Source organism: Oncorhynchus gorbuscha, linkage group LG11 (genome assembly GCF_021184085.1).
Source record: "Oncorhynchus gorbuscha isolate QuinsamMale2020 ecotype Even-year linkage group LG11, OgorEven_v1.0, whole genome shotgun sequence".
NCBI lineage: Eukaryota > Metazoa > Chordata > Actinopteri > Salmoniformes > Salmonidae > Oncorhynchus > Oncorhynchus gorbuscha.
The window spans coordinates 76,325,939-76,351,501 of NC_060183.1; the positions used below are offsets into that span (position 1 = coordinate 76,325,939).

The window sequence follows — 25,563 nt, forward strand, 5'->3', positions numbered from 1 at the left end:
AATGTGAGATAATGTCTAGACGCTTTTTATAGTGGAGATCAAGTTTAGAAATTGCCTGGCTGGACTGATGAGACAGTGGATTGCGCAGTCAGATGGAACAGAGTAAATAGGCATTTTAACGTCATAGATTTAGCCGGTGGTAACTTGTGGAATAGACGCTGGCTGGAATGTGGTTGTAACCAATCACAATTCAGAATTAGACCCACCCGTTATATAATTAAGAAATAAGGCTCGATGGGGTGTGGTATATGGCCTGTATACCATGGCTAAGGGCTGTTCTTAGCCACAACGCCACGCGAATGCATTATAAGCTGATTAGGTTCGAGCCCTGAATGCTGATTGGCTGACAGCCATGGTATATCAGACCGTATACCACGGGTATGACGGAACATTTATTTTTGCGTTGTTTATAAGAACAGCCCTTAGCCATGGTATATTGGCCATATACAACAACCCCTTGGGCCTTATTGCTTAATTATAAACCGGTGGTTCTAGCCCTGAATGCTGATTGGCTGACAGCTGTGGTATATCATACCAATATACCACGGGTATGACAAAATCTAGATGTTTTTTACTGCTCTAATTACATTGGTAACTAGTTTCTAATAGCGATAAGGCACCTTGGGGGTTTGTGGTATATGTCCAATATAGGGAAAGGGGGATACCTAGTCAGTTGTACAACTGAATTCATTAAACTGAAATGTCTCTTCTGCATTTAGCCCAACCCCCCTGAATCAGAGAGGTGCAGACGGCTGCCTTAATCGACATCCATGTATTTGGCACCCAGGGAACAGCTCATGAGAAGAATGACAGATTTTTACCTTGTCAGCTCAGGGATTCGATCCAGCAACCTTTTGGTTGCTGGCCCAATGCTCCTACCCGCCAAGCTACCTGCCGCCTCACGGCTAAGGGCTGTATCCAGGCACTCTGTGTTGCTTCGTGCATATGAACAGCCCTTAGCCATGGTATTGGCCATATAACACAGCCCCTCAGGCCTTATGGCTTAAATAACTCCAGGAGTGATTGTATGCTATAATTAAGTAATAAGGCCAGAGGGGGTGTGTTATATGGCCAATATACCACGGCTAAGGGCTGTCCATATGCACGACACAATGCAGAGGCCATATACCACAAACCCCCGAGTTGCCTTATCGCTATTATAAACGGGTTACCAACGGTCTGTTATAAACTGGGTGGTTTGAGCCCTGAATGCTGATTGGCTGACAGCCGTGGTATATCATACCGTATACCACTGGTAAGACAAAACATTTATTTGAGCTGCTCTAATTACGCTGGTAGCCAGTTTATTATAATAGCAATAACAAACCTCAGGGGTTTGTGGTATAGGGCCAATATACCTCCACGTTACATTGTGCCTAAGAACAGCCCTTAGCTGTGGTATATTGGCCATATACCACACCCCCTCGTGTCTTATTGTTTAATTAATAACTGGGTGGTTCGAACCCTGAATGCTGAATAGCTGAAAGCCGTGGTATATTTAAGCAATAAGGTTCGAGGGGGTATGGTACATTGGCAATATACCACAAACCCCTGACATGCCTTTGTAACGGATGTGAAACGGCTAGCTTAGTTAGCGGTGTGCGCTAAATAGCGTTTCAATCGGTTACGTCACTTGCTCTGAGACCTTGAAGTAGTAGTTCCCCTTGCTCTGCAAGGGCCGCGGCTTTTGTGGAGCGATGGGTAACGATGCTTCGAGGGTGACTGTTGTTGATGTGTGCAGAAGGTCCCTGGTTTGCGCCCGGGTATGGGCGAGGGGACGGTTTAAAATTATACTGTTACACCTTATTGCTATTATAAACTGGCTACTAATGTTATTAGAGCAGTTAAAATACATGTTTTGTCATAACTATGGTATATGGTCTGATATACCACGGCTGTCAGCTAATCAGCATTCAGGGCTCAAACCACCCAGTTTATCATTTGTAATAATAACTAAATTAATGTTGTCTTAACATACATCCTTAAAATAAACCATTATATAATTATTTATTCATCAGGTTAGATTAAATTTGTTTAACCGAAATCGGGAACTGTTTAATGACGCTGTTAAAACGCTCAGAAAAGGGTTAGGATATGATGACTGATATATGACTGCGATTTTGTTTCACAAGTGCAGCTAAATGTAGGATCATATTATTATTATTATTCGTTGGCGACTGTAACCAAAGTAGTAATACAAATAGGTGCTGTAATGTTACGTAGATGCAACTCATCTTCCAAAACAGTACGTGGCAGCAACTCTCGAGTATATTGAATAAAACATGTCTACAAATCAAGACGAAGAAGAATACGGCGGGAGTTGTTAGCACGTTTGGCAGCTAACGTTAACTACGCGTTAGATACTAGCTAGCAAAGAATAGACGTGAACCGTCTCTGGAGTTAGCTCATCACCGTGAGTGAGTATGGAAACACATGAACGTAGACAACCATAGCTATCTAGCTAATGCAGCCAGCATAGCATAACATAACATGACGAGTAAACAGTCGAGCAAGTCAACTACCAACGTTTGTTTGCGTTGAATTCAGCAAACGAGCACGGATTCTTGACATTTTTTAAATTTTTATTTTACCTTTATTTTACTAGGCAAGTCAGTTAAGAACAAATTCTTATTTTCAATGACGGCCTAGGAACAGTGGGTTAACTGCCTGTTCAGGGGCAGAACGACAGATTTTGTACCTTGTCAAAGCTCTAACCACTAACCACTAGGCTGAACCCTTGATGTGACAGAGAACCTTATAGTCAGACAGACAGACACAGACAGCCACCTAGCCGACAAAATTGGCAGCTGTTGGATTAACGATGGAAAGTTGGAAATATCTGCTATGACAGGTATCAGCGCATGCACATGTGTTTTAGCCAATGCTAAACAATTTCAGACTGATATGCAAACGTTAGCCTATAATAAAGATGGAAACACGACACGAGCCATGAAAACAGCTGTCATTGTAAAGCGATTTATTTTACACCAGCAACATATTTTGCTGTGTATTTGGCTTGCCAAGGAATACAATCTGATTTTTAAACTGTATTTGCAAAAGAGGAAAATGTTGGAAACAAGGAAGGACTCATGCCACAGTGTTGTATTCTACACCGTAGATGCTGTAACTATTATTAACGCTTATAAAACTCTTTCCCTCTGACAGATTCAAACATGACGGACAGGAATTTACCTGAGTGGATGTCGAAGATAGAAACTACTGAAAAAGATGCACTTAAACAGGTAATTGAAGTTGAGTAAACAGTACTCACATGTATGGTCCAAGATAGTGAACGACGAAACTGATATGGTTAGTAAGCCAGAAGTAGTTCCTGGTTCGTTAACAGATGGAAATATCACCAGCACAGTGTGTAGACAATCCCAGTAGTACAGGCCTACTTGGCCTCCAAATGCCTGCCAACAGCTGTCTGAGGTTGGCTATCAAGGTGTGGTTAATTTTCAATTCAGTGAGACTCTCTAATTTGCTTATGTTTACCTATCCACCTGAGCTGTGCAGGGTCATATGTAAATAAAACCATCACACTGTTTCTCTCAACCCATTTCAATATTCAGTATTGTTAGTGCATGTCATATTTCCTTTGACCACCATCGTTAATTAGTTATAGTTAGAACATTTGAATTAATACCGATTTTGAGTTTAATTCAACCAGTTTATTGATACACCATGCGTTGTATAGAGGTCTATGAGACGAGTCCTGCATCATGCTGTCATTCTTCAACATTTGCATAGGTGATATATGTACTGGAAATGTAAATTTCTGTACATGGAGTAAGAACACATGTGCACGATGGACAATAGTGAATGGCCTTTCATTTGCATATTTCCTTAGACACAGAGCAAACCCAATATGCCCAGTTCTGTGGAGAATAGCTGGTAATATAGTCTCTCTGTGGGGGTAATAAGTAACACTTTTGTTTTTCTCAACAGTTTCAAACAGGACTCTATAAAAGAAATGTCATAGAGGATGACCTTCCTTATCTAGAGTTCACTGGCACAGTCATATTCAGCCAGGAGAAAAATGACTGCTCTTTTCTGTCTGACGAGTTAAGGTAATCAAGACTATCACCAGTCTGAGTCTCATAGTACATTCAGTGTACATGTGATAACACAGAGATTGAGCAGTCAATCGAGTCAGTTGTACAGTGGTAAGCAGGTAGGCCTAGCATGTGGAGTCATAGGTTTAGCGTGCTGTGGCTTTATTCACCACTTTGAGTAGTTGCTTACCTGTTTCCTCAGAATGCATCACGTCTCTGAAGGCGTATCTATAATCTGGAACTCGTTGTCGGTTCGTCTTGATTGTAAAAATGTGTTCACCGCTGTAAAATAAATGTCTGAATCCAAATTTTGGGGCAAACAACATCTCAAAAGTGTTACAACTGCATTGTATGTTAATTATAGTGGGCAATAATAGTTTTTTTACTTTGATTTTGCACCTCATTTACACATCAGTCCCTCTCTTGTTTTTTTTCTTCGTAGGTCTAGTCTTTCACCTGGCTCTGCTGTGGGGTTTGACATAGAATGGCCTCCTTCGTTCACCAAAGGCCAGAAGAAGAAAGTTGCCTTGGTCCAGCTGTGTGCTTCTGTAGAGAAGTGTTACCTTTTTTCACCTCTCCCCCATGTCAAGTAAAGTTCACAGGGGAAATGTTTCGAACATTGACTTATCATTGTATGAATCATTTTCTGCTTATCACTTCTGTTATGCCTATAGTTTATCGGTATTTCGACACACGAGAAACACGTTTAGACCTGTTCTGCAATGGTTTTCTGTATTGCATATCTCTGACTTCTTGCAGGATTTCCAACTGGCTTGAAGATATTTTTGGAGGATGAGACAATCCGAAAAGTTGGAGTGGGCATCGAAGGAGACATGTGGAAGCTTCTCTCTGACTTTGATGTCAAACTGAAGAATTTTGTGGAGCTTGGAGATTTGGCAAATGGAAGAGTAAGATCACAGAATTGTACCCTCATTTTACAGCAATTACACAACTACCAATGTGTTTACTCATGGGCTAATGTATCAAACACTTCCACTTGTTGGTGTGTAACCATATAGTCAAGTCCTAAACAAAATGTCAAGTTAAAAAGGTATCGTTCCAACTACAGCAAAAATACTGGCCTTCTCGAATATTTCACCCAAAATCCATCTGCTAACATGCTATGAGGAATAGCAATAGGACTGTTTGATTGCTCTAAAGCTACTTGCAGTATTATATCCTCACTGACTAGAATTCTCTGTGACTTACAGCTGCGATGCGGTGAGAGGTGGAGTCTGGATGGGCTCGTCAAGCACCTGTTCAAGAAGAGGCTGTTCAAACAGCAGGATGTGCGCTGTAGCAATTGGGATGACTTTGAACTCTCCCAGGAACAGAAAAGATACGCAGCTACAGATGCTTATGTGAGTGGGGGAAAACCTACTGTATCATATTGTGTAATTGGAAGAATAGAGTACTGGTTTTGTGGGAGAGTTGTGCGAGAGATTCTGTATTGGTTTATCAGCCATGTTTTTATTTGTTTTTGTCTTACCTAGGCTGGCCTGATCATTCATAACAAACTGAATACTATGGACCCTGGTGAGTATTGTGTAGATTTCTTTGATGTGTTATGTTTCTCAAATCCCAGTTATTTTATTGGTTTCCTTCATTAAAACCCCCAAAGGTCCATGTCCACGCCCCCGCGGAAATAAAATTAGAAAAATGTTTTTTTTTTTTAAATAAGATTTTTTATAATAAAAATATCCCAATGGAAATCTGTCAGTTTAAGATATCTGCGTCTCAATCCACCGGTTCCGCCTGTGTCGCTCTTCTGCATTTGTGGTGAAAGTAGACCGGTGTTTATCAGACCGTGAGACATCCTGAAAATTGGTCTTCTCACAAAATTGTTGGTAGCGTCTGAACGGTTTGGCCTACAAACTATTATGACCCCTCTATGAAAAGACGAGAATCTCATGAACTCTCTCTTATGCTCTACAACCTCCACAAGTGTCAGGAGACTTGTCTGAAGTCAGTACAGCCAATCTGCCTTCTGTCTGTATTGTCCATACTGTTTGGGTTAACCCTCTGTGCAAAGGTGAGATTCTCACAAACATGTACAGTACCATTCAAAAGTTTGGACACATTATTCATTCCAAGGTTTTTCTTTATTTTTATACACATACTAAGCAGCTCATGTTATAGACAGAAGCGTGCACATGGCATACCAATCCGAACTAGTCTCTTGGTATGTCCAGCCCATCCATTATCTCAGCCAGTCATGGCTAGCTTGAAGGTTCCTGTCTGTTTCTCTGACTAAACCAACTAGGCTCGTAATTTAACAATTGTATTCATAATTACAGATGGTATGCAAGTTTGTTATTAAGGCACATGAAAGTTCTCATGTTCCAGAAGGCATTTCTGCAAAAAAAATCATTTTGATAAAAATGTACGTTCAAATGGCTCTCCTGTGAATTAGTGACGCGCGACATACAACTAGTTTCCAGAAATGAGTCGGATATTTTTTTTACATCTCTCAGATATAGGAGAGACACTTCAGAACACACTTCCTTTTGTTTTATTTGGGGGGAGGGTGGGGCTGGGGCTATCTGGTCCATGTAGTGAATAAGCTAATAGCAGTAAGGACCCCCCCAATAATTATTTATTATAAATAGGGGTCTTAAATGGAGAGATTATCTTTGGTATGACCTTCATAAAATAAGTCCGTATAGTTAGTAGAACCCCCCCCTCCCCCCGACTTAGACTGGTTGGTTAATAGCGGTATTTTTAAACAAAATATATGTCTCTTTGTGCTCCAATAAAGGAGTGAATTCTCAGTCTGGCCTCAAGGACAAGCTGTCTCAAATGGCCAATGAAATTGAGGAATTAGCTGGCAGCATCCCAGAAGAAGTCAATGACATCCAGAGGTCCAGTATACAGACATTACTATTCCAACATCAAGATTGTTGTTCACTCTTTTGTCTGATTCATAAGTACAGTACAGACAAGGTCAGAAATGTAACCAGTCTCAAATGTATTTATTTATTTTCTTTTGTCATTGTAGCGTTGCAACGCTAGTGGAGGACCTGTATGTTAGTCTTACTGCTCTGAGAGATTTGCTGTCAAAGAACAATACCTCAGCTTCTACTATAGATCCAGAACCTTTGTCTCACGACCTCCCAGAGAACAAGCCCCTCAGTCCTGACGGAACAGACACAACCAATGGAACACAGAAGGATCAGGGCTCACCCAGAGAAGATGAGGACCTCAATCACTCCAACATAGATCTCTTTAAGGTTCCTGAACCCATGGAAGAGGCCAGCAAACCCATAGACTATCAAGGAGACTGCATCATGTCCCTGGATATCTCAGAGTATGAGCTTCAAATGCTGGAGAGGCAAGCTAAGCAGGAGGATCTGGAGGAGCAGTCCACTTTGGAGTTCCAGGTGAAGAGCAAATCTATTTCCCCTGATCCAAGACCTGTTTGTGCTGTAATGCGAATGTCTATGGTCATAGTCACACCAATAACCAATAAGACGGGACTAACAGATCTGGAACCAGGCTATATACATTTGTTTTAATGTGGAGGATTCTACATTAGAAGTCATTGTTTAGGAAACAAGCTAAGGATAGAGAGTCCTTGGTTGACCTCTGTTCATTTTGCATTATGCCACCTTCATGCAAATGTCGTAAAAGTTTGTTGGCAGCCATTTATTGTTCCACTGGTGTGGGCCAGAACAACTAATACATTTAGCCCTTATTCAAAAGGGATGGAAGTTTGAACAACTGGTAGTATTTGTGTCACTAGTTTCAATAGAATGTCTTAAGTCTGCATATCATAATATGGCCGGTGTCAGTAAACTTCAGGGGGGAAAAACGTAAATAAATTGTTGCCAGCAGCATTGTTAGTCACCAACACTATGGATAACATAACAACAGCCTAACCAGCTCGGCTATGGCGAGTAAAATGGTCAGAGTGAGCTGTTCTCTCATGTGTCTTGAAGTAGCTACCAACTCTCTGAGTTTACGAGTGCCCAGGGCACACTCTGGCAATCCAGATTGAATTTACGAATACACCCGTAATATAAACCAGCCTTTAGTCTTAATCTTTGGTTGTTTAGTACATTACATGCCCTCACACGTGAATCCTTAAAGTGATGGGTTTAAGAGTGTGTGAACTATGCTGAATGAGTGTCGACCAGGGTTTAAGAGTGTGTGAACTATGCAGAATAAGTGTAGACCAGGGGTTAAGAGTGTGAACTATGCTGAATGAGTGTAGACCAGGGGTTAAGAGTGTGAACTATGCTGAATGAGTGTAGACCAGGGGTTAAGAGTGTGAACTATGCTGAATGAGTGTCGACCCAGGGGTTAAGAGTGTGTGAACTATGCTGAATGAGTGTAGACCAGTGTTTCCCAAACTCAGATCTCTGGACCCCAAGTGGTGCATGTTTTAGTTTTTGACTTAGCAAAACAAACTAATCATCAAGCTTTGATTATTTAAATCAGCTGTGTCGTGTTAGGGCAAAAACCAAAAGTGCACCCCTCCAGAGGACTGAGTTTGGGAAACGCTAGTGTAGATGAAGAAGAGCTCTCCAGTAGGTTTACCAAAACATTCAAGGGCCATTTTCTCAAAAGTGGGGTTACAAGTTTATCAACTTTCAAAGCAGAATTACTTTCCTATTGTTCAACTGTAGTGTATGATATACCATTTTCTAGCTCTGAGTCTCTACTTTTATCCAATGTGGGAAAAAAACACTATTTCAAATGTTGCTTCATAAGATCGAGCTGAGTAGTCACATATAATAATATATTTAGCAGGTGCTTTTATCCAAAGCAACTTAGTCAATATATTTAGCAGGTGCTTTTTTCCAAAGCGACTTAGTCATGCATGCATACATTTTACGCACGGGTGGTGCCGGGAATCAATCCCACTATCCTGCCGTTGTAAGTTGGGCTGTGGCGATACAAGTATCACAATATTTCTTCCATAGCAACAATAAAAACAAGCAGACCAAACTATTTTGGTCCTTTAATAACCTGCTGTATGTAAAATATTGTGTGCTATAGCTTGGGAAATAAATTGGACTGGATGACAATATAATGATGATTGTTTCCAACATTTGGGATGTTTTCCTAAAGAAGTTAAATCCGCTTCGTGTTTTGTTTCCTTGCCACAATACTAAGGAGTATCGCGATACTGGTTTCGTCCCAGCACAAGTTGCAAGAGCCTTGCTCTAACAATTGAGCTACAGTAGACCTCATTCATTATCTTCACCAATCAACTTCACCCACCATATTAGGTTCTTAATGCTTTGCTCTTTTCTATTGAAGGAGAAGAATGCACTGGATGACTCTGCAGACCTTTTGTACAAAGTGGAGCTGGAGAGCGAGATGCTACAGGTAATAGTCTAGATGTCATCAGAGAGAACAATGGATTTCCCCTCTTACGATACATTATCCTTACAGATGTTATCCAAACCTCTCATCAGTCAGTATGCCCATTCTCAATAAGCCAGTTTTACACATTCAAGCACATCTGAGGTGTGGATTTCTCTCATTAACCTTCTTATAGCAGGCCTGGGTCAAAATATGTCAATACCGCGAGTTTCTTAGCCTGATTTTTTTAAATCAAATATGTCAAAACCATGAGTTTGTTAGCTTGGTTTTTTGTTTGCCTTGTACAATTGAACCAATGGATGTATTTATGTTCTGCTTTTATTTAACTAGGTAAGTTATTGAACATATTTTATTTTACAATAACTACCTGACAATGGATTAGTCCCGAAAGTACGAGCTCCAAACTAACGTATTATATTTTCAAGTGTACAAAAGTATATGTGACATAAGCATTTGCCCCAGGTCTGCTATTGGTTAAGAACCAGTGCCTTGTGTGATGATGTGGTCTGGATGTTTCTCACCTCAGTGTGTGGAGGAAGTGGAGAGGTTGACTCAACAGAAACAACCCCAACCTGAGGAAATGCCCTCTGGCCCTGGCAATGAGGAGGATGACATAGAGGAGCTGGAGGAAGAAGAAGAATTTGGTACTGATGGAGCTATTTCTTAGCTGTTTTAGGTTTCAAAGATTGTTGTGTAGAAATACTAATGGACTGACTGACATAGGTAGCCTTATTAGAATCTATTGTGTGTAAAAGGAGGATGCTCTCAGTCTACTGTGTGTTGATTGAAGTAGAGTGATGGTACATTTTAATCAAAGGAGCTAATAATAGCTATAATTTTTTGCTGAAGTCAGTGGTAATAGTGGTGAGCCTTTACACGAATCCCATGACCTATATAGCCAGCATTATAATTAAATCATGCTCTACTCTGTTAAAAATCAATACCAACACAGAAACCTATTCAAAATCACATGTCACAATAGATTTAAGCAATAAGGCCCAACCGGGTGTGTTATATGGCAATATACCACGGCTAAGGACTGTTCTTATGTACGACCCAACGCGGAGTGCCTGGACACAGCCCTTAGCCGTGGCATATTGGCTATATACCACAAACTACTTATTAATCCAATTCCCTCTAGGAGTTTCGCTCGTTGCCAACAGCAGGGTTTTAGAATAGCAGTTTAGGATTAATCTCCAGCTTTGTGTACTCGGGCAGATGTTAACCTCCAGTGTCAAATGTACTCAGGCAGATGTGAGTGTATTTCTGTGTCAGTCTATTGAGGCCTCCTTCCCGTTCTCCACATGCAGATCCATCTCTTCCAGAGCCACTCCCTGAACAAATCAAATGTCTAAAGATGTATTTTGGACATAGTCGCTTCAAGCCGTAAGTCACCCCCTCCCCCCCATATGTTCATATTATAATTTGTCCTTTCTGTCATTTGTACATGAAAGACAAATCCCCTCTGTTTCAGAGTACAATGGAAAGTAATTCACTCTGTTCTGAAGGAGAGGCGAGATAACCTTGTTGTCATGGCAACAGGTAAGTTCCACCCCCCCACTCGCCATCGTGTTAAGTTAATTATGATTGACTAAGTCATCACGGTAATATGAGCATCCATATGGATGGCATCGTATAGTTTAGTTCGTAAATGAATATTCCCCGAAGAGGTACATGAAAAAGAAAAAATGATTGGGCTTTCATCCTTTTGTTCAAATCTGATGTATTTGCACTTATACTACTGCTATTGCACTGCCACCTAGTGGATGGTTTCTTTATGACTGAAATTTTTATGCACATTCCTCAATGCACATGATTTAATCAGACCTGTATGACAAGTAGTGTAAGTTAGTTGTGCTGCGGGATATTCAAGGGTACTGCAAATACATTTGTAGTTAGTCACACAAAGAAACTCACAAAAGCTCTAAGGAAGGTCGTGTGGTCGATACGTAAAGCTTAATAAAGAACAGTGTGCGGGTTTCTTAGTTTTAATCATTTTATTCAACTGCTACTGTGCACCTGCAAAAAAGATAGCTCAGATGTGCGAGTGCCTTTTTGAATTATAGTTACAGATGACAACATCCTTTAATTAGTATGTGACAGAAACAGGCTGAATGAGTATAGTCACGAACCGGCTCGTAACAGAAAGGGAGACGACGCAGAGATCAAGGGATAACAAAAAATACATTTCTTAACTAAAGTAAACTATATTTTAATTAACAATGGTGTGTAGTTGCGTGCAAATATGGTAATAATATGGAGCCAAAATAAACAAACCACAAAATGCCACAACCAAACCAACCTACATTGTGTTTGCATGGAGAGAGTCTCCTCAATGAATGGAGAGGGGAGGTGTATTTATCCCCGGGACACACCTGGGCTTGGGTGTGTTTCGCTGACGACCCTCCCGGCACCGCCTACCAACTTCATATTAAGGGAAACGAGCAAAGAGAAAGAAATTGTGTAGACAGAGTGGGAGGGTCATCACAGTATAGTTGCTATCACTTATTCAACTCACTATTTTCTGTAATGGAACATCTTATGTTAGTAGGTGAGATATGCAACGTGATGTAAAATCAATGAGGATGTCAGCCATTGGTATTCTACTAGCTAAACTGAAGTGTTTGTCTATGTCTCCCTGAAGGGTATGGGAAAAGCCTGTGCTTCCAGTTCCCCCCAGTGTACTGTGTTGGCGTCAGCATTGTTATCTGTCCTCTCATCGCTCTCATGGAGGACCAAGTGCTCCAGCTCGAGTGAGTAGCAACATTTTAGCACCCGTAACCTTTTAAAAATACCATACCTACCAATGTCATCTTCTACTTTGAACATATTTTGATTGTCGTACGCCATTAATAGAAATAATCACATTAGTTTGATTGCTTGTTTTTCCCCATATATATTGAAAAATGTGAAAATGACATGTTTTGCAGGAATAGAAGTATCTGGTAACCAGTAGAGCTCATCAATGTTGATATTCTTCTGAGTGAAACATGTCGTTTTGGGTTATACGTGACACCTAGTCAGCCAGGGGTGCGTTCATCAGGACATAACGTTGTGCAATGTGCAGATAGAAAAACAGCATGTAGAACTAACGCCCCTCTAACATGTAGAATAAGGAATCATGTCGGCTCTATTCATGATCTTTCTATCTGCAACGTTCCACAACCTGAACGGCGTCCAGGTGGGATCATGGTGATGTTCCCCTGCAACAACGTAGCATTTTCTATTTATTTTCCAGAATGTCCAACATTCCAGCTTGTTTTCTTGGCTCTGCTCAGACCAAAAATGTTTTAGCCGGCTTGAAACAGTAAGCTCCTTTTCAAAAAAAATAAATCATGTGATATGTGCCTAAAGGGATATTTACATGCACCCTCTCCTCTGTTCTGTCATGATGTGTAATCTACTCATTTACACTTTTTACAGTCAAGGGGCATTGTAGTTTACCAGCTGTATGGACTGTAAATTGATCAATTAAAGTCGCAATATGTAACTTCTTGGGTGACTCAAATTCACATAGAAATGTAAGTTATAGATCTATCATTCTACTCGAAAGCAAATGTAAGAGGTAGATATGTTCTAGGTGCACTATTTCTATGCTTCCAGTTCTTAAGTTTTGTTTTTGCCTCTTTTTGTACACCAGCTGAAACAACCATATGTTTGGTTATTAAATATATTTCAGTGGTTTGGATGGTACAATGATAGTATAGACAATCTTATTTTGTCACAAACTGAAATTAGGCAAACTTAGTTTTAGCAACCAGGAAATAGCGGTGCGTTTTCTGCATAGTGTTACTTTAAGACTAAACAACATCTAGCAGGACTGTGGAACTGGAAAGCCTGAGTTTTGCACCCCTGTTATAAGTAAAGCCTGCTTATGTACCAACTAGGCAGAAAATAACATGACCTTATTCTGTCTTTAGGGGGCAATACAGAGTTGTATACATGACCCCAGAATACTGCTCAGGCAATATATCTCTACTCGAACAGCTCGATAGAAGTATAGGTGAGTGAACTCTAGGTCCCAATTCATGACTTTCTTTTAAATATATCTCCATATACTGATATATCCCTGTCTTTTTATACATTTAACAGATGGTGTTTCCCAAAAACATCTTTAGAACAAAGATTATCTTAAGTCTGAAGATGATCTTTATGTTTTGGGGAAAAATAACTATTCTGGGCTGAGTTATCTCTGCATTCTGCTGTGCTTGTCCTGCAGGAATCTCTTTGATAGCGGTGGATGAGGCTCATTGTATCTCTGAGTGGGGCCATGACTTCAGAAGTGCATACAGGAGTCTGGGAAACCTGAAGAGAAGTCTACCTAACGTAAGAATATTAGTCTCTCATTGCATACATCATTTGGTGATGCCAAAGAAAAATGTCCATCCTGAATGGACAATAAAGTTTTATTCTATTTTATCATCTTAAACAATATATTGTCAATTAGATCCTCCATCATAATTCTTATGTAGTCATGTCATAATGAGGACATAACAGATGTTGCATAACAGGTCAGCTACATAATTCTATGTATCATGGACAGTTGGCAAACGCTGACATCCTTCTTATGGTACTCTTATGTGCAGGACTTACGATGGTGTCAAGTGAAGTTTTACCAGGATTGTGAATGACTGTGTTCCGTGTTCATGTTCCCCTTGACTGTGTTCCGTGTTCAGGTTCCCCTTGACTGTGTTCAGGTTCCCCTTGACTGTGTTCCGTGTTCAGTTTCCCCTTGACAGTGTTCTGTGTTCAGGTTCCCCTTGACTGTGTTCAGGTTCCCCTTGACTGTGTTCCGTGTTCAGGTTCCCATTGACTGTGTTCCGTGTTCAGGTTCCCCTTGACTGTGTTCAGGTTCCCCTTGACTGTGTTCAGGTTCCCCTTGACTGTGTTCAGGTTCCCCTTGACTGTGTTGCGTGTTCAGGTTCCCATTGACTGTGTTCCGTGTTCAGGTTCTCATTGACTGTGTTCCGTGTTCAGGTTCCCATTGACTGTGTTCCGTGTTCAGGTTCCCATTGACTGTGTTCAGGTTCCCATTGACTGTGTTCAGGTTCCCATTGACTGTGTTCCGTGTTCAGGTTCCCCTTGACAGTGTTCGGTGTTCAGGTTCCCCTTGACAGTGTTCTGTGTTCAGGTTCCCATTGACTGTGTTCCGTGTTCAGGTTCCCATTGACTGTGTTCCGTGTTCAGGTTCCCATTGACTGTGTTCCGTGTTCAGGTTCCCATTGACTGTGTTCCGTGTTCAGGTTCCCATTGACTGTGTTCCGTGTTCAGGTTCCCATTGACTGTGTTCCGTGTTCAGGTTCCCATTGACCGTGTTCAGTGTTCAGGTTCCCATTGACTGTGTTCCGTGTTCAGGTTCCCATTGACCGTGTTCAGGTTCCCATTGACTGTGTTCCGTGTTCAGGTTCCCATTGACTGTGTTCCGTGTTCAGGTTCCCATTGACTGTGTTCTGTGTTCAGGTTCCCATTGACTGTGTTCCGTGTTCAGGTTCCCCTTGACTGTGTTCAGGTTCCCATTGACTGTGTTCCGTGTTCAGGTTCCCCTTGACTGTGTTCAGGTTCCCCTTGACTGTGTTGCGTGTTCAGTTTCCCATTGACTGTGTTCCGTGTTCAGGTTCCCATTGACTGTGTTCTGTGTTCAGGTTCCCATTGACTGTGTTCCGTGTTCAGGTTCCCATTGACTGTGTTCCGTGTTCAGGTTCCCATTGACTGTGTTCCGTGTTCAGGTTCCCCTTGACTGTGTTCCGTGTTCAGGTTCCCATTGACTGTGTTCAGTGTTCAGGTTCCCATTGACTGTGTTCCGTGTTCAGGTTCCCCTTGACTGTGTTCCGTGTTCAGGTTCCCCATGACTGTGTTCAGTGTTCAGGTTCCCATTGACCGTGTTCAGGTTCCCATTGACCGTGTTCAGGTTCCCATTGACTGTGTTCCGTGTTCAGGTTCCCATTGACTGTGTTCCGTGTTCAGGTTCCCATTGACTGTGTTCCGTGTTCAGGTTCCCATCGTGGCGCTGACTGCCACTGCAAGCCCATCCATCAGGGAGGACATAGTGAAGAGTCTGAACCTGGAGCAACCCATCGTCACCTGCACCTCCTTCGACCGGCCCAACCTCTACCTGGACGTCAAACGCAAGTCTGGGGGCGTGTTTCAGGACCTTAATGGCTTCCTGAAGAAGACCACTGGGTAGGCCTATATATTAATTGCTTATAGGTCAACATATATTTAGGTCCATATACTGAATGAAGGTTAATAAAATACTTCAGTAGACCTAGTTATGTGATGTTGGTTTTTAATACAGTATATGTAATGTATATATGCTTTTGGGAATATTGGTGAATATGGAGCCAGCTTTTATCATAGTAATGATATTAATATCCATGTTTTATTTGTATAGGAAAAGATGACATCGAATGTCTTTGAGCAGATGCAGGATATAAAAATGTATTCGGTAGATGATACTCTGCACAATCCTCCCACAACGCTTCGACCAATTAGATCAAAATTGCTTCTTTTTTTTGTGTCTCATTTGCTGTCGGCTATTTCAGGGGGGATTATGAGTTTGAAGGGTCCTCTATTGTGTACTGCCCCTCGAGGAAAGAGGCTGAGCGTGTGACCTCCACTCTGACCTCTCTGGGTGTCACGTGTGGTGTCTACCATGCTGGTCTGGGCATCAAGCAGAGGAGGGAGACCCAGCATCGCTTCATGAGGGACGAAATCCAGGTGTGCTTTTAAATCTTTAAGAAACAAAAACAAGTTTCAAATATTTGAAATGAAATCCAGGTGGGTTAGATTTATTGCTATACTGTGTAGAGATTGATAGTAGCTAAATATATTCCACATTTAGTTTAATTAGTCTCTTCTTTCCAAATATAAATCAGTTTGTGGTTTGCAAATTCTATACAGGCACGAAAACACATTAAAACATTGTCCACCTCTGTATGCAAGCATACTTATATGTTTTTGTTAATTGTTTTCAGTGTATTGTGGCTACAGTTGCTTTTGGAATGGGGATCAATAAGGCTGACATCAGGAAGGTGATCCATTATGGAGCCCCGAAGGAGATGGAATCTTACTACCAGGAGATTGGACGAGCTGGGAGAGACGGACTTCCAAGTGCCTGCCACGTCCTGTGGGCACCAGCAGATCTCAAATTAAACAGGTCACTCTTTTTTGTGATTTATGTTATGAGAATAAATGGTAGACAAGACAGTTCTAATAAATAAATAATACTGTCTTGGCATGAAGCCTTCAGAGTTCAGATTTGTGAAACGCAGACCTGAACTGAGTCTTTTGTTGTTGTTCTGTACAGGTTTCTCATCAACCAGGTAGCAAACAACAAATTCCGGGGCTACAAGCTCAAAATGATGGGCAAAATGGACTTGTATCTCAACTCATCCAAGTGCAGAAGGAAGTAAGTATTGTTCCTGCTCAGTCTTGTTCCTGCTCAGTCTTGTTCCGTAATGAGTGATACATGTTTTAGGTACATATAGTATATTGTGTCAATAGCTACCTGTATTCAAAGTATTGCTTCACATTTCATTTCTCTTTAGGCTGATCCTCTCCCACTTTGAAGACAAACAGCTTCGAAAGGTGACCTCGGGCATCATGGGAACTGACCAGTGCTGTGACAACTGCCGATCTGGGTGGGTGTTTTGCCAGCAATTTTCTATTCTGTTCTAGGTAAAATAACATCCACATGTTATTTTAGCTCCACATCACAATCACTGTTTACTGTGTTCTGTTTCCACCATCTTTGGGTTCTTTTAGACCAGGGCTGCCCAATCCTTTTCCTGGAGATCTACTGTCCTGTAGGTTTTCACTCCAACCCTCTTCCTGGAGATCTACTGTCCTGTAGGTTTTCACTCCAACCCTCTTCCTGGAGATCTACTGTCCTGTAGGTTTTCACTCCAACCCTCTTCCTGGAGATCTACTGTCCTGTAGGTTTTCACTCCAACCCTCTTCCCAGAGATCTACTGTCCTGTAGGTTTTCACTCCAACCCTCTTCCTGGAGATCTACTGTCCTGTAGGTTTTCACTCCAACCCTCTTCCTGGAGATCTACTGTCCTGTAGGTTTTCACTCCAACCCTCTTCCTGGAGATCTACTGTCCTGTAGGTTTTCACTCCAACCCTCTTCCTGGAGATCTACTGTCCTGTAGGTTTTCACTCCAACCCTCTTCCTAGAGATCTACTCTCCTGTAGGTTTTCACTCCAATCCTCTTCCTGGAGATCTACTGTCCTGTAGGTTTTCACTCCAACCCTCTTCCTGGAGATCTACTGTCCTGTAGGTTTTCACTCCAACCATCTTCCCGTAGATCTACTGTCCTGTGGTGTTTCACACCAACCCTCTTCCCGGAGTTCTACTGTCCTGTGGGATTTCTGTCCAACCCTAATTTAACACACCTGATTCTACTAATTAGCTGCTCAACAAGACCTTAACTAGCTGAATCAGATATGCTAAATAAGGGTTGGACTGAAAACCTACAGGAAGATGGATCTCCAGGAAGAGGGTTGGGCAGCCCTGTTTAAGATCATCCATTGGGAATGTGTGTGTTTTCAGGGCGGTGAACAGAGTCGGTGTAAATGACACAGTGGACGGTGGGCGTCAGGATTACGGTGTGTTGGCATTCCAGCTGATGGGAGCCGTCAGTGCTATGGGGGAGCGATTCGGCTCATCAGCCCCCATCCTGTTCCTCCGTGGATCAGTGAGTTTGAGAGTTTTGGGCTGGGTCATGTTCATGAGGGCATACTGGAACAAAACAGAAAAATTAAAATGATTGTGTCCAGGTTGTCCCACTCTGTTTCCGTTAGTCTACTTGGTGCCTAATGAACTTGACCTTGTTCTTCTTCTTCCAGTACTCTCAAAGGGTTCCTGAGATGTACCGGTGCCACCCTCTGTTTGGAGCTGGGAAGAGTGTCTCTGAGCCCTGCTGGAAAGCCCTGGCACGGGAGCTGGTGAATGAGGAATACCTGAAGGAAGCCACCGGCACTAGCAAGTTCTGTGTCCTCTGTAAAATCACCCCCAAGGTACGACATAACATAACACAACAACACAACATATATCACAACCATAATATATTACAACATAACACTAAAAAAAAAATGTTTTTATTTTGTTATACCTTTATTTAACCAGGCAAGTCAGTTAAGAACATATTCTTATTTTCAATGACGGCCTTGGAACAGCGGGTTAACTGCCTGTTCAGGGGCAGAACGACAGATTTGTACCTTGTCAGCTCGGGGGTTTGAACTCGCAACCTTCTGGTTACTAGTCCAACGCTCTAACCACTAGGCTACGCTGCCGCCCCATACAGTGCATTCGGAAAGTATTCAGACCCCTTCCCCTTTTCCATATTTTGTTATGTTACAGCCTTATTCCAAAATGGATTAAAACACATTTTTCTCTCAATCTACACACAATACCCCATTATGACAGTGAAAACAGATTTTTAGACATTTTTGCAAATGTCTTAAAAATAAAAAACAGATACCTTATTTACGTGACTGATGACCCTTTGCTATGAGACTCGAAATTGAGCTCAGGTGCATCCTGTTTCCATTGATCATCCTTGAGATGTTTCTACAACTTGATTGGAGTCCAGCTGTGGTAAATTCAATTGATTGGACATGATTTGGAAAGGCACACACCTGTCTATATAAGGTCCCACAGTACATGTGCATGTCAGAGCAAAAACCAAGCCATGATGTTGAGGGAATTGTCCGTAGAGCTCCGAGACAGGATTGTATCGAGGCACATGTATGGGGAAGGGTACCAAAAAAGGTCTACAGCATTGAAGGTCCCCAAGAACACAGTGGCCTCCATATTTTTTAAATAGAATAAGTTTGGAACCACCAAGACCCATCCTAGAGTTGGCCGCCCGGCCAAACTGAGCAATCGGGGGAGAACGGCCTTTGTCAGGGAGGTGACCAAAAACCCGATGGTCACTCTAACAGAGCTCTAGAGGTCCTCTGTGATGGGAGAACCTTCAAGAAGGACAACCATCTCTGCAGCATTCCACCAATCGGGCCTTTATGGAAGAGTGGCCAGACGGAAGCCGGAAGCCACTCCTCAGTAAAAGGCACATGACAGCCCGCTTGGAGTTTGCTAAAAGGCATCAAAGGAAAGCAAGATTGAATTCTTTGGCCTGACTGCCAAGCGTCACATCTCGAGGAAACCTGGCACCATCCCTATGGTGAAGCATGGTGGTGGCAGCATCATACTGTGGGGATGTTTTTCAGCGGCAGGGACTGGGAGACTAGTCAGGATCGAGGGAAAGAATGGAGCAAAATACAGAGATCCTTGATGAAAACCTGCTCAGGATCTCGGACAGGGGCCATGGTTCACCTTCCAACAGGACAATGACCCTAAGCGCACACAGCCAAGACAACGCAGGAGTGGTTTTGAGACAAGTCTCTGAATGTTCTTGAGTGGCCCAGCATCTCTGGAGAGACCTGAAAATAGCTGGGTAGTGACGCTCCCCATCCAACCTGACAGAGCTTGAGAGGGTCTGCAGAGAGGAATGGGACAAACTCCCCAGATACAGGTGTGCCAAGGTTGTAGCGTCAAACACAAGAAGACTCGAGGCTGTAATCGCTGCCGAAGATGCTTCAACAAAGTACTGAGTAAAGGGTCTGAATACTTAAGTAAACTTGACATTTCAGTTTTTGCTTCGTCATTATGGGGTATTGTGTTCAGATTGAGGGGGGGGGGGACTAAATTAATACATTTTAGAATAACGTGGAAAAAGTAAAGGGGTCTGAAAACCACAACATAACACAACAGTATATTCTATACTATTGTCTCAGGACCGTTTCTCAGACTGGAATCAGTTATTTTGGATACCTGGTGGTAGTGTAAATATTATGTCTTTGACAGTTTGTTTTGTCGACCACTAGGCGACCACTAGGTGACCACTTACTACAGCTTTCTCTATTATGTGTCTTATTCAGGGATGGGTTCAAATCGATTTCAATATATCATTCTTATTCAAAGGGGAGGTGGTGGCTGAGCCGAGCCCTGGATGAGAAACAGAGAACCCTCCTGCTCCAGTCGAGTGACCCTGACCTCAACACCTGGTCTGCACTAAGGTATACACTACGTAGTACACTACCACATTCTACTGCTACTTAGTGTGCACACTCATTAGGGAGAGAACACACTCATCAGAGAGGGAGAGAACACACTCATCAGAGAGAGAACACACTCATCAGAGAGAGAACACACTCATTAGAGAGAGAGGGAGAGAACACACTCATTAGAGAGAGAGGGAGAGAACACACTCATCAGAGAGGGAGAGAACACACTCATTAGGGAGAGAACACACTCATCAGAGAGAGAACACACTCATCAGAGAGAGAACACACTCATCAGAGAGTGAGAGAACACACTCATCAGAGAGAGAACACACTCATCAGAGAGAGAACACACTCATCAGAGAGGGAGAGAACACACTCATCAGAGAGGGAGAGAACACACTCATCAGAGAGAGAACACACTCATTAGAGAGAGAACACACTCATCAGAGAGGGAGAGAACACACTCATCAGAGAGGGAGAGAACACACTCATCAGAGAGGGAGAGAACACACTCATCAGAGAGAGAACACACTCATTAGAGAGAGAACACACTCATTAGAGAGAGAACACACTCATTAGGGAGAGAACACACTCATCAGAGAGGGAGAGAACACACTCATCAGAGAGGGAGAGAACACACTCATCAGAGAGGGAGAGAACACACTCATTAGAGAGAGAACACACTCATTAGAGAGAGAGGGAGAGAACACACTCATTAGAGAGAGAGAACACACTCATTAGAGAGAGAACACACTCATTAGAGAGAGAACACACTCATTAGAGAGAGAACACACTCATTAGAGAGAGGGAGAGAACACACTCATTAGAGAGGGAGAGAACACACTCATTAGAGAGGGAGAGAACACACTCATTAGAGAGGGAGAGAACACACTCATTAGAGAGGGAGAGAACACACTCATCAGAGAGGGAGAGAACACACTCATCAGAGAGGGAGAGAACACACTCATTAGAGAGAGAACACACTCATCAGAGAGGGAGAGAACACACTCATTAGAGAGAGAACACACTCATTAGAGAGAGAACACACTCATTAGAGAGAGAGGGAGAGAACACACTCATTAGAGAGAGAACACACTCATTAGAGAGAGAACACACTCATTAGAGAGAGAACACAAACACACTCATTAGGGAGAGAACACACTCATTAGGGAGAGAACACACTCATTAGAGAGAGAACACACTCATTAGAGAGAGAGGGAGAGAACACACTCATTAGAGAGCGAGGGAGAGAACACAAATGCCTTTCCATCAGGATGGCTTTGAGAGGCTCATCTGGGTCGTGTTCATTAGGGCACACCGTAGTGAAACAACCAAAATGAGCATTCCTTATTGGACAAACAAACTCAGTTTCAGACAGTTTTCTTAAAATGTGTGCATTGTGAACCTAACCCTGTTCTAGACTGGCTTAGCTTCCAGAGGAGCGATTGGGAAAGTGTTCATTTGGTTATGTAATTATGTTATATCCTATTCACACGGAACTAGTATTATTAGAGAACGATGGGTATGTAATTATGTTATACCCTATTCACACGGAACTAGTATTATTAGAGAACGATGGGTATGTAATTATGTTATACCCTATTCACACGGAACTAGTATTATTAGAGAACGATGGGTATGTAATTATGTTATACCCTATTCACACGGAACTAGTATTATTAGAGAACGATGGGTATGTAATTATGTTATACCCTATTCACACAGAACTAGTATTATTAGAGAACGATGGGTATGTAATTATGTTATACCCTATCCACACGGAACTAGTATTATTAGAGAACGATTGGTATGTAATTATTCCTACCCCAGAATATTCATTATTTCAGAGGAACATTCGGACGGTGCTGCTGTAATAATGATTTTTTTCTCAATAAATTGAAGCTTGGAAGTAAAAAAAAAAAAAATCTAGGCATGAAGATATTTCAACATGTCCAGGTAATAACAGGCCACACTTAGAACCTGAGTTTGGGTCCAAAGTTTCTAAACCAGACCACACAATTTTTGGTATAGTGTCACAATCGGTAGCGGTGCGTGGGTGAAATCAATGGTGAAGCCAAGGGGGGGAAAAAGCCATATTACAACCTGTGTTGTGTATAATTGTTGTTTCTGCTCAATAACCCGCTAGTTCATACGCCACTGTGATTATATAAAGCCAAGACAACAGGCAGAATACATTCAACCACACATACATTTGTTTCATCACAAGACCAGAGAGCAACATCTGTCTGAAGTCCTCAAAGCATATTGCTTGATCCCTTCCCCATCCTCTTAGAGGAACGCCAATACCACCATCCTCTTAGAGGAACGCCAATACCACCATCCTCTTAGAGGAACGCCAATACCACCATCCTCTTAGAGGAACGCCAATACCACCATCCTCTTAGAGGAACGCCAATACCACCATCCTCTTAGAGGAACGCCAATACCACCGTCCTCTTAGAGGAACGCCAATACCACCACCGTTCTCTTAGAGGAACGCCAATACCACCATCCTCTTAGAGGAACGCCAATACCACCACCGTCCTCTTAGAGGAACGCCAATACCACCGTCCTCTTAGAGGAACGCCAATACCACCGTCCTCTTAGAGGAACGCCAATACCACCGTCCTCTTAGAGGAACGCCAATACCACCGTCCTCTTAGAGGAACGCCAATACCACCGTCCTCTTAGAGGAACGCCAATACCACCGTCCTCTTAGAGGAACGCCAGTACCACCGTCCTCTTAGAGGAACGCCACCACCGTCCTCTTAGAGGAACGCCAATACCACCGTCCTCTTAGAGGAACGCCAATACCACCGTCCTCTTAGAGGAACGCCAATACCACCGTCCTCTTAAAGGAACGCCAATACCACCGTCCCCTTAGAGGAACGCCAATACCACCGTCCTCTTAGAGGAACGCCAATACTACCGTCCTCTTAGAGGAACGCCAATACCACCGTCCTCGTAGAGGAACGCAAATACCACCGTCCTCGTAGAGGAACGCCAGTACCACCGTCCTCGTAGAGGAACGCCAGTACCACCGTCCTCGTAGAGGAACGCCAGTACCACCGTCCTCGTAGAGGAACGCCAGTACCACCGTCCTCTTAGAGGAACGCCAGTACCACCGTCCTCTTAGAGGAACGCCAGTACCACCGTCCTCTTAGAGGAACGCCAATACCACCGTCCTCTTAGAGGAACGCCAATACCACCGTCCTCTTAGAGGAACGCCAATACCACCGTCCTCTTAGAGGAACGCCAATACCACCGTCCTCTTAGAGGAACGCCAATACCACCGTCCTCTTAGAGGAACGCCAATACCACCGTCCTCTTAGAGGAACGCCAATACCACCGTCCTCTTAGAGGAACGCCAATACCACCGTCCTCTTAGAGGAACGCCAATACCACCGTCCTCTTAGAGGAACGCCAATACCACCGTCCTCTTAGAGGAACGCCAATACCACTGTCCTCTTAGAGGAACGCCATGTTGCCAAAACGGTCTATGACTCTAGCATATAGTAGTTTACATTATTTTAGTTTGTTGTCCTAGGCCTAACTTACTTTCATGTGCAACGATGAGCCAGCTAGTTAACATTGGCCTACCATATCTAGCTACATATGCACAGCGTGAATCTTATGGTTGGGATCAGAATCGCCGGTACACAGAGTCCAAATCCCTATCTCCGTCCATGGCTAATTTAGGAGAGCCACCGGAGGACGTTTTTTAAATTTCAATTACGTTTTGGTTTTGATGTAATGTGATTGGTGTATTGCCAATTCCAAACTGGTTTCCCTTAACACTTTTACATTGCGGTAGTCACTCGTTTTAGCTCAATACTTTCATTAAAAAAATTATCAAGGTGAGCCAAATTCTTGCTGAATTCCCTTGCTATTAAATTCAATTATGTGAGCACCAAATTGTCATACTCTTTTTGACCAGACAGCATCAGATAGATGGGCTACACATACAGAGACAGAGGGGCGCTGTTTTGCTCTCTCTGATGCTTTCTCTGGTGAGATACATTCAGCCACATGCAAATTGAAGGACAATTCCTTCAATTTTTTTTGGTTTGTTTTATTTTCATGTCAAGATGTTTTTGGGAAGCTTGACTTCCCTTGTCATACATGAAAACACTCCACTGGTCAACATAATATTTGAATTGAGGAAGTTGGATCACAATCATTAGGTATTTTATCGATCCACAGTAAAAGACATCATAAATACCCCCCCAGAAAGTGAACTTGTCATTTCTAAAAGTCTAGATCGATGTAATGCTGCTTTATAAACAGCAACGGTTGCTTTAATAAATAGGCTCAATCATTTTTTACTGACGCACTTGGTCGATGTTCAATTAGTTGGCGGCAAAACATAGAAAGAAAAGCATTCACTGTGAAAGTTGATACATGTTGGCCCTTCGTATATACAGTGCCATGAAAAAGGATTTGCCCCCGTTCCGAGTTTCTCTATTTTTCATACTGAATGTTATCAGATCTTCAACCAAAACCTAGTATGAGATAAAGGGAACCTGAGTTTTGTGAGAATTGTTAGTGGGCCAGAATTCCTCCACAGCAATGTGAGAGAGTGATCAACAACTACAGGAATTATTTGGTTGCATTCGTTGCAGCTCAAGGTGGCACAACCAGTTATTGAGTGTAAGTGAGGCAATTATTTTTTTCACACGGGGGCATTGGGTTTTTCATAACTTTATGAAATAAATTAAATAAGTATGTAAATGTTGTGATTTGTTCCCTTTATCTAATATTAGGTTTTGGTTAATCTGATAACATTCAGTATCAAAAAGGTGCAGAGCCATTAGAAAGGGGGCAGCACTTTGTTATAAGCATACATTTATTTGACTTAGTTATTGTTTTCTTGCTCAATCCGCAAGCAACAAACGCAGACATTTCTCTCAATGCACAGGAATGTCGATTCGCACGGGACTCTATTCAGAGGACCTTGGATTTAATCGAAAAAACTGTTGTTGTTTTTTCCCGGTTGGAATTATTATTCTCCTGCTTTGTAAAAATGACCCACATGGCATATTTGGACCGGACTTAAATGACGGATGTGGTGATTTGTGCTTGTGCACATAATTGTACGTCCCTATCC

The 25,563-nt window shown here is 42.4% G+C and overlaps 1 protein-coding gene across 1 annotated transcript in view; it reads left to right on the forward strand.

Moving 5' to 3' along the window:
• Positions 1-2,448: 2,448 nt before the first annotated feature.
• wrn (WRN RecQ like helicase) overlaps positions 2,449-25,563 on the forward strand; it is a 45,636-nt gene continuing 22,521 nt past the window's right edge. The window contains 26 exon segments of the mRNA XM_046290525.1: positions 2,449-2,851; positions 3,166-3,242; positions 3,949-4,070; positions 4,498-4,621; positions 4,623-4,644; positions 4,815-4,963; positions 5,267-5,416; positions 5,549-5,591; positions 6,814-6,916; positions 7,054-7,435; positions 9,321-9,389; positions 9,913-10,030; positions 10,697-10,772; positions 10,861-10,928; positions 12,031-12,139; positions 12,625-12,693; positions 13,307-13,389; positions 13,606-13,712; positions 15,379-15,566; positions 15,929-16,103; positions 16,361-16,542; positions 16,693-16,794; positions 16,934-17,026; positions 17,941-18,085; positions 18,237-18,407; positions 20,374-20,468. Coding sequence (XP_046146481.1) covers positions 2,845-2,851; positions 3,166-3,242; positions 3,949-4,070; positions 4,498-4,621; positions 4,623-4,644; positions 4,815-4,963; positions 5,267-5,416; positions 5,549-5,591; positions 6,814-6,916; positions 7,054-7,435; positions 9,321-9,389; positions 9,913-10,030; positions 10,697-10,772; positions 10,861-10,928; positions 12,031-12,139; positions 12,625-12,693; positions 13,307-13,389; positions 13,606-13,712; positions 15,379-15,566; positions 15,929-16,103; positions 16,361-16,542; positions 16,693-16,794; positions 16,934-17,026; positions 17,941-18,085; positions 18,237-18,407; positions 20,374-20,468 — 3,029 coding nt within the window. The 5' untranslated portion in view covers positions 2,449-2,844.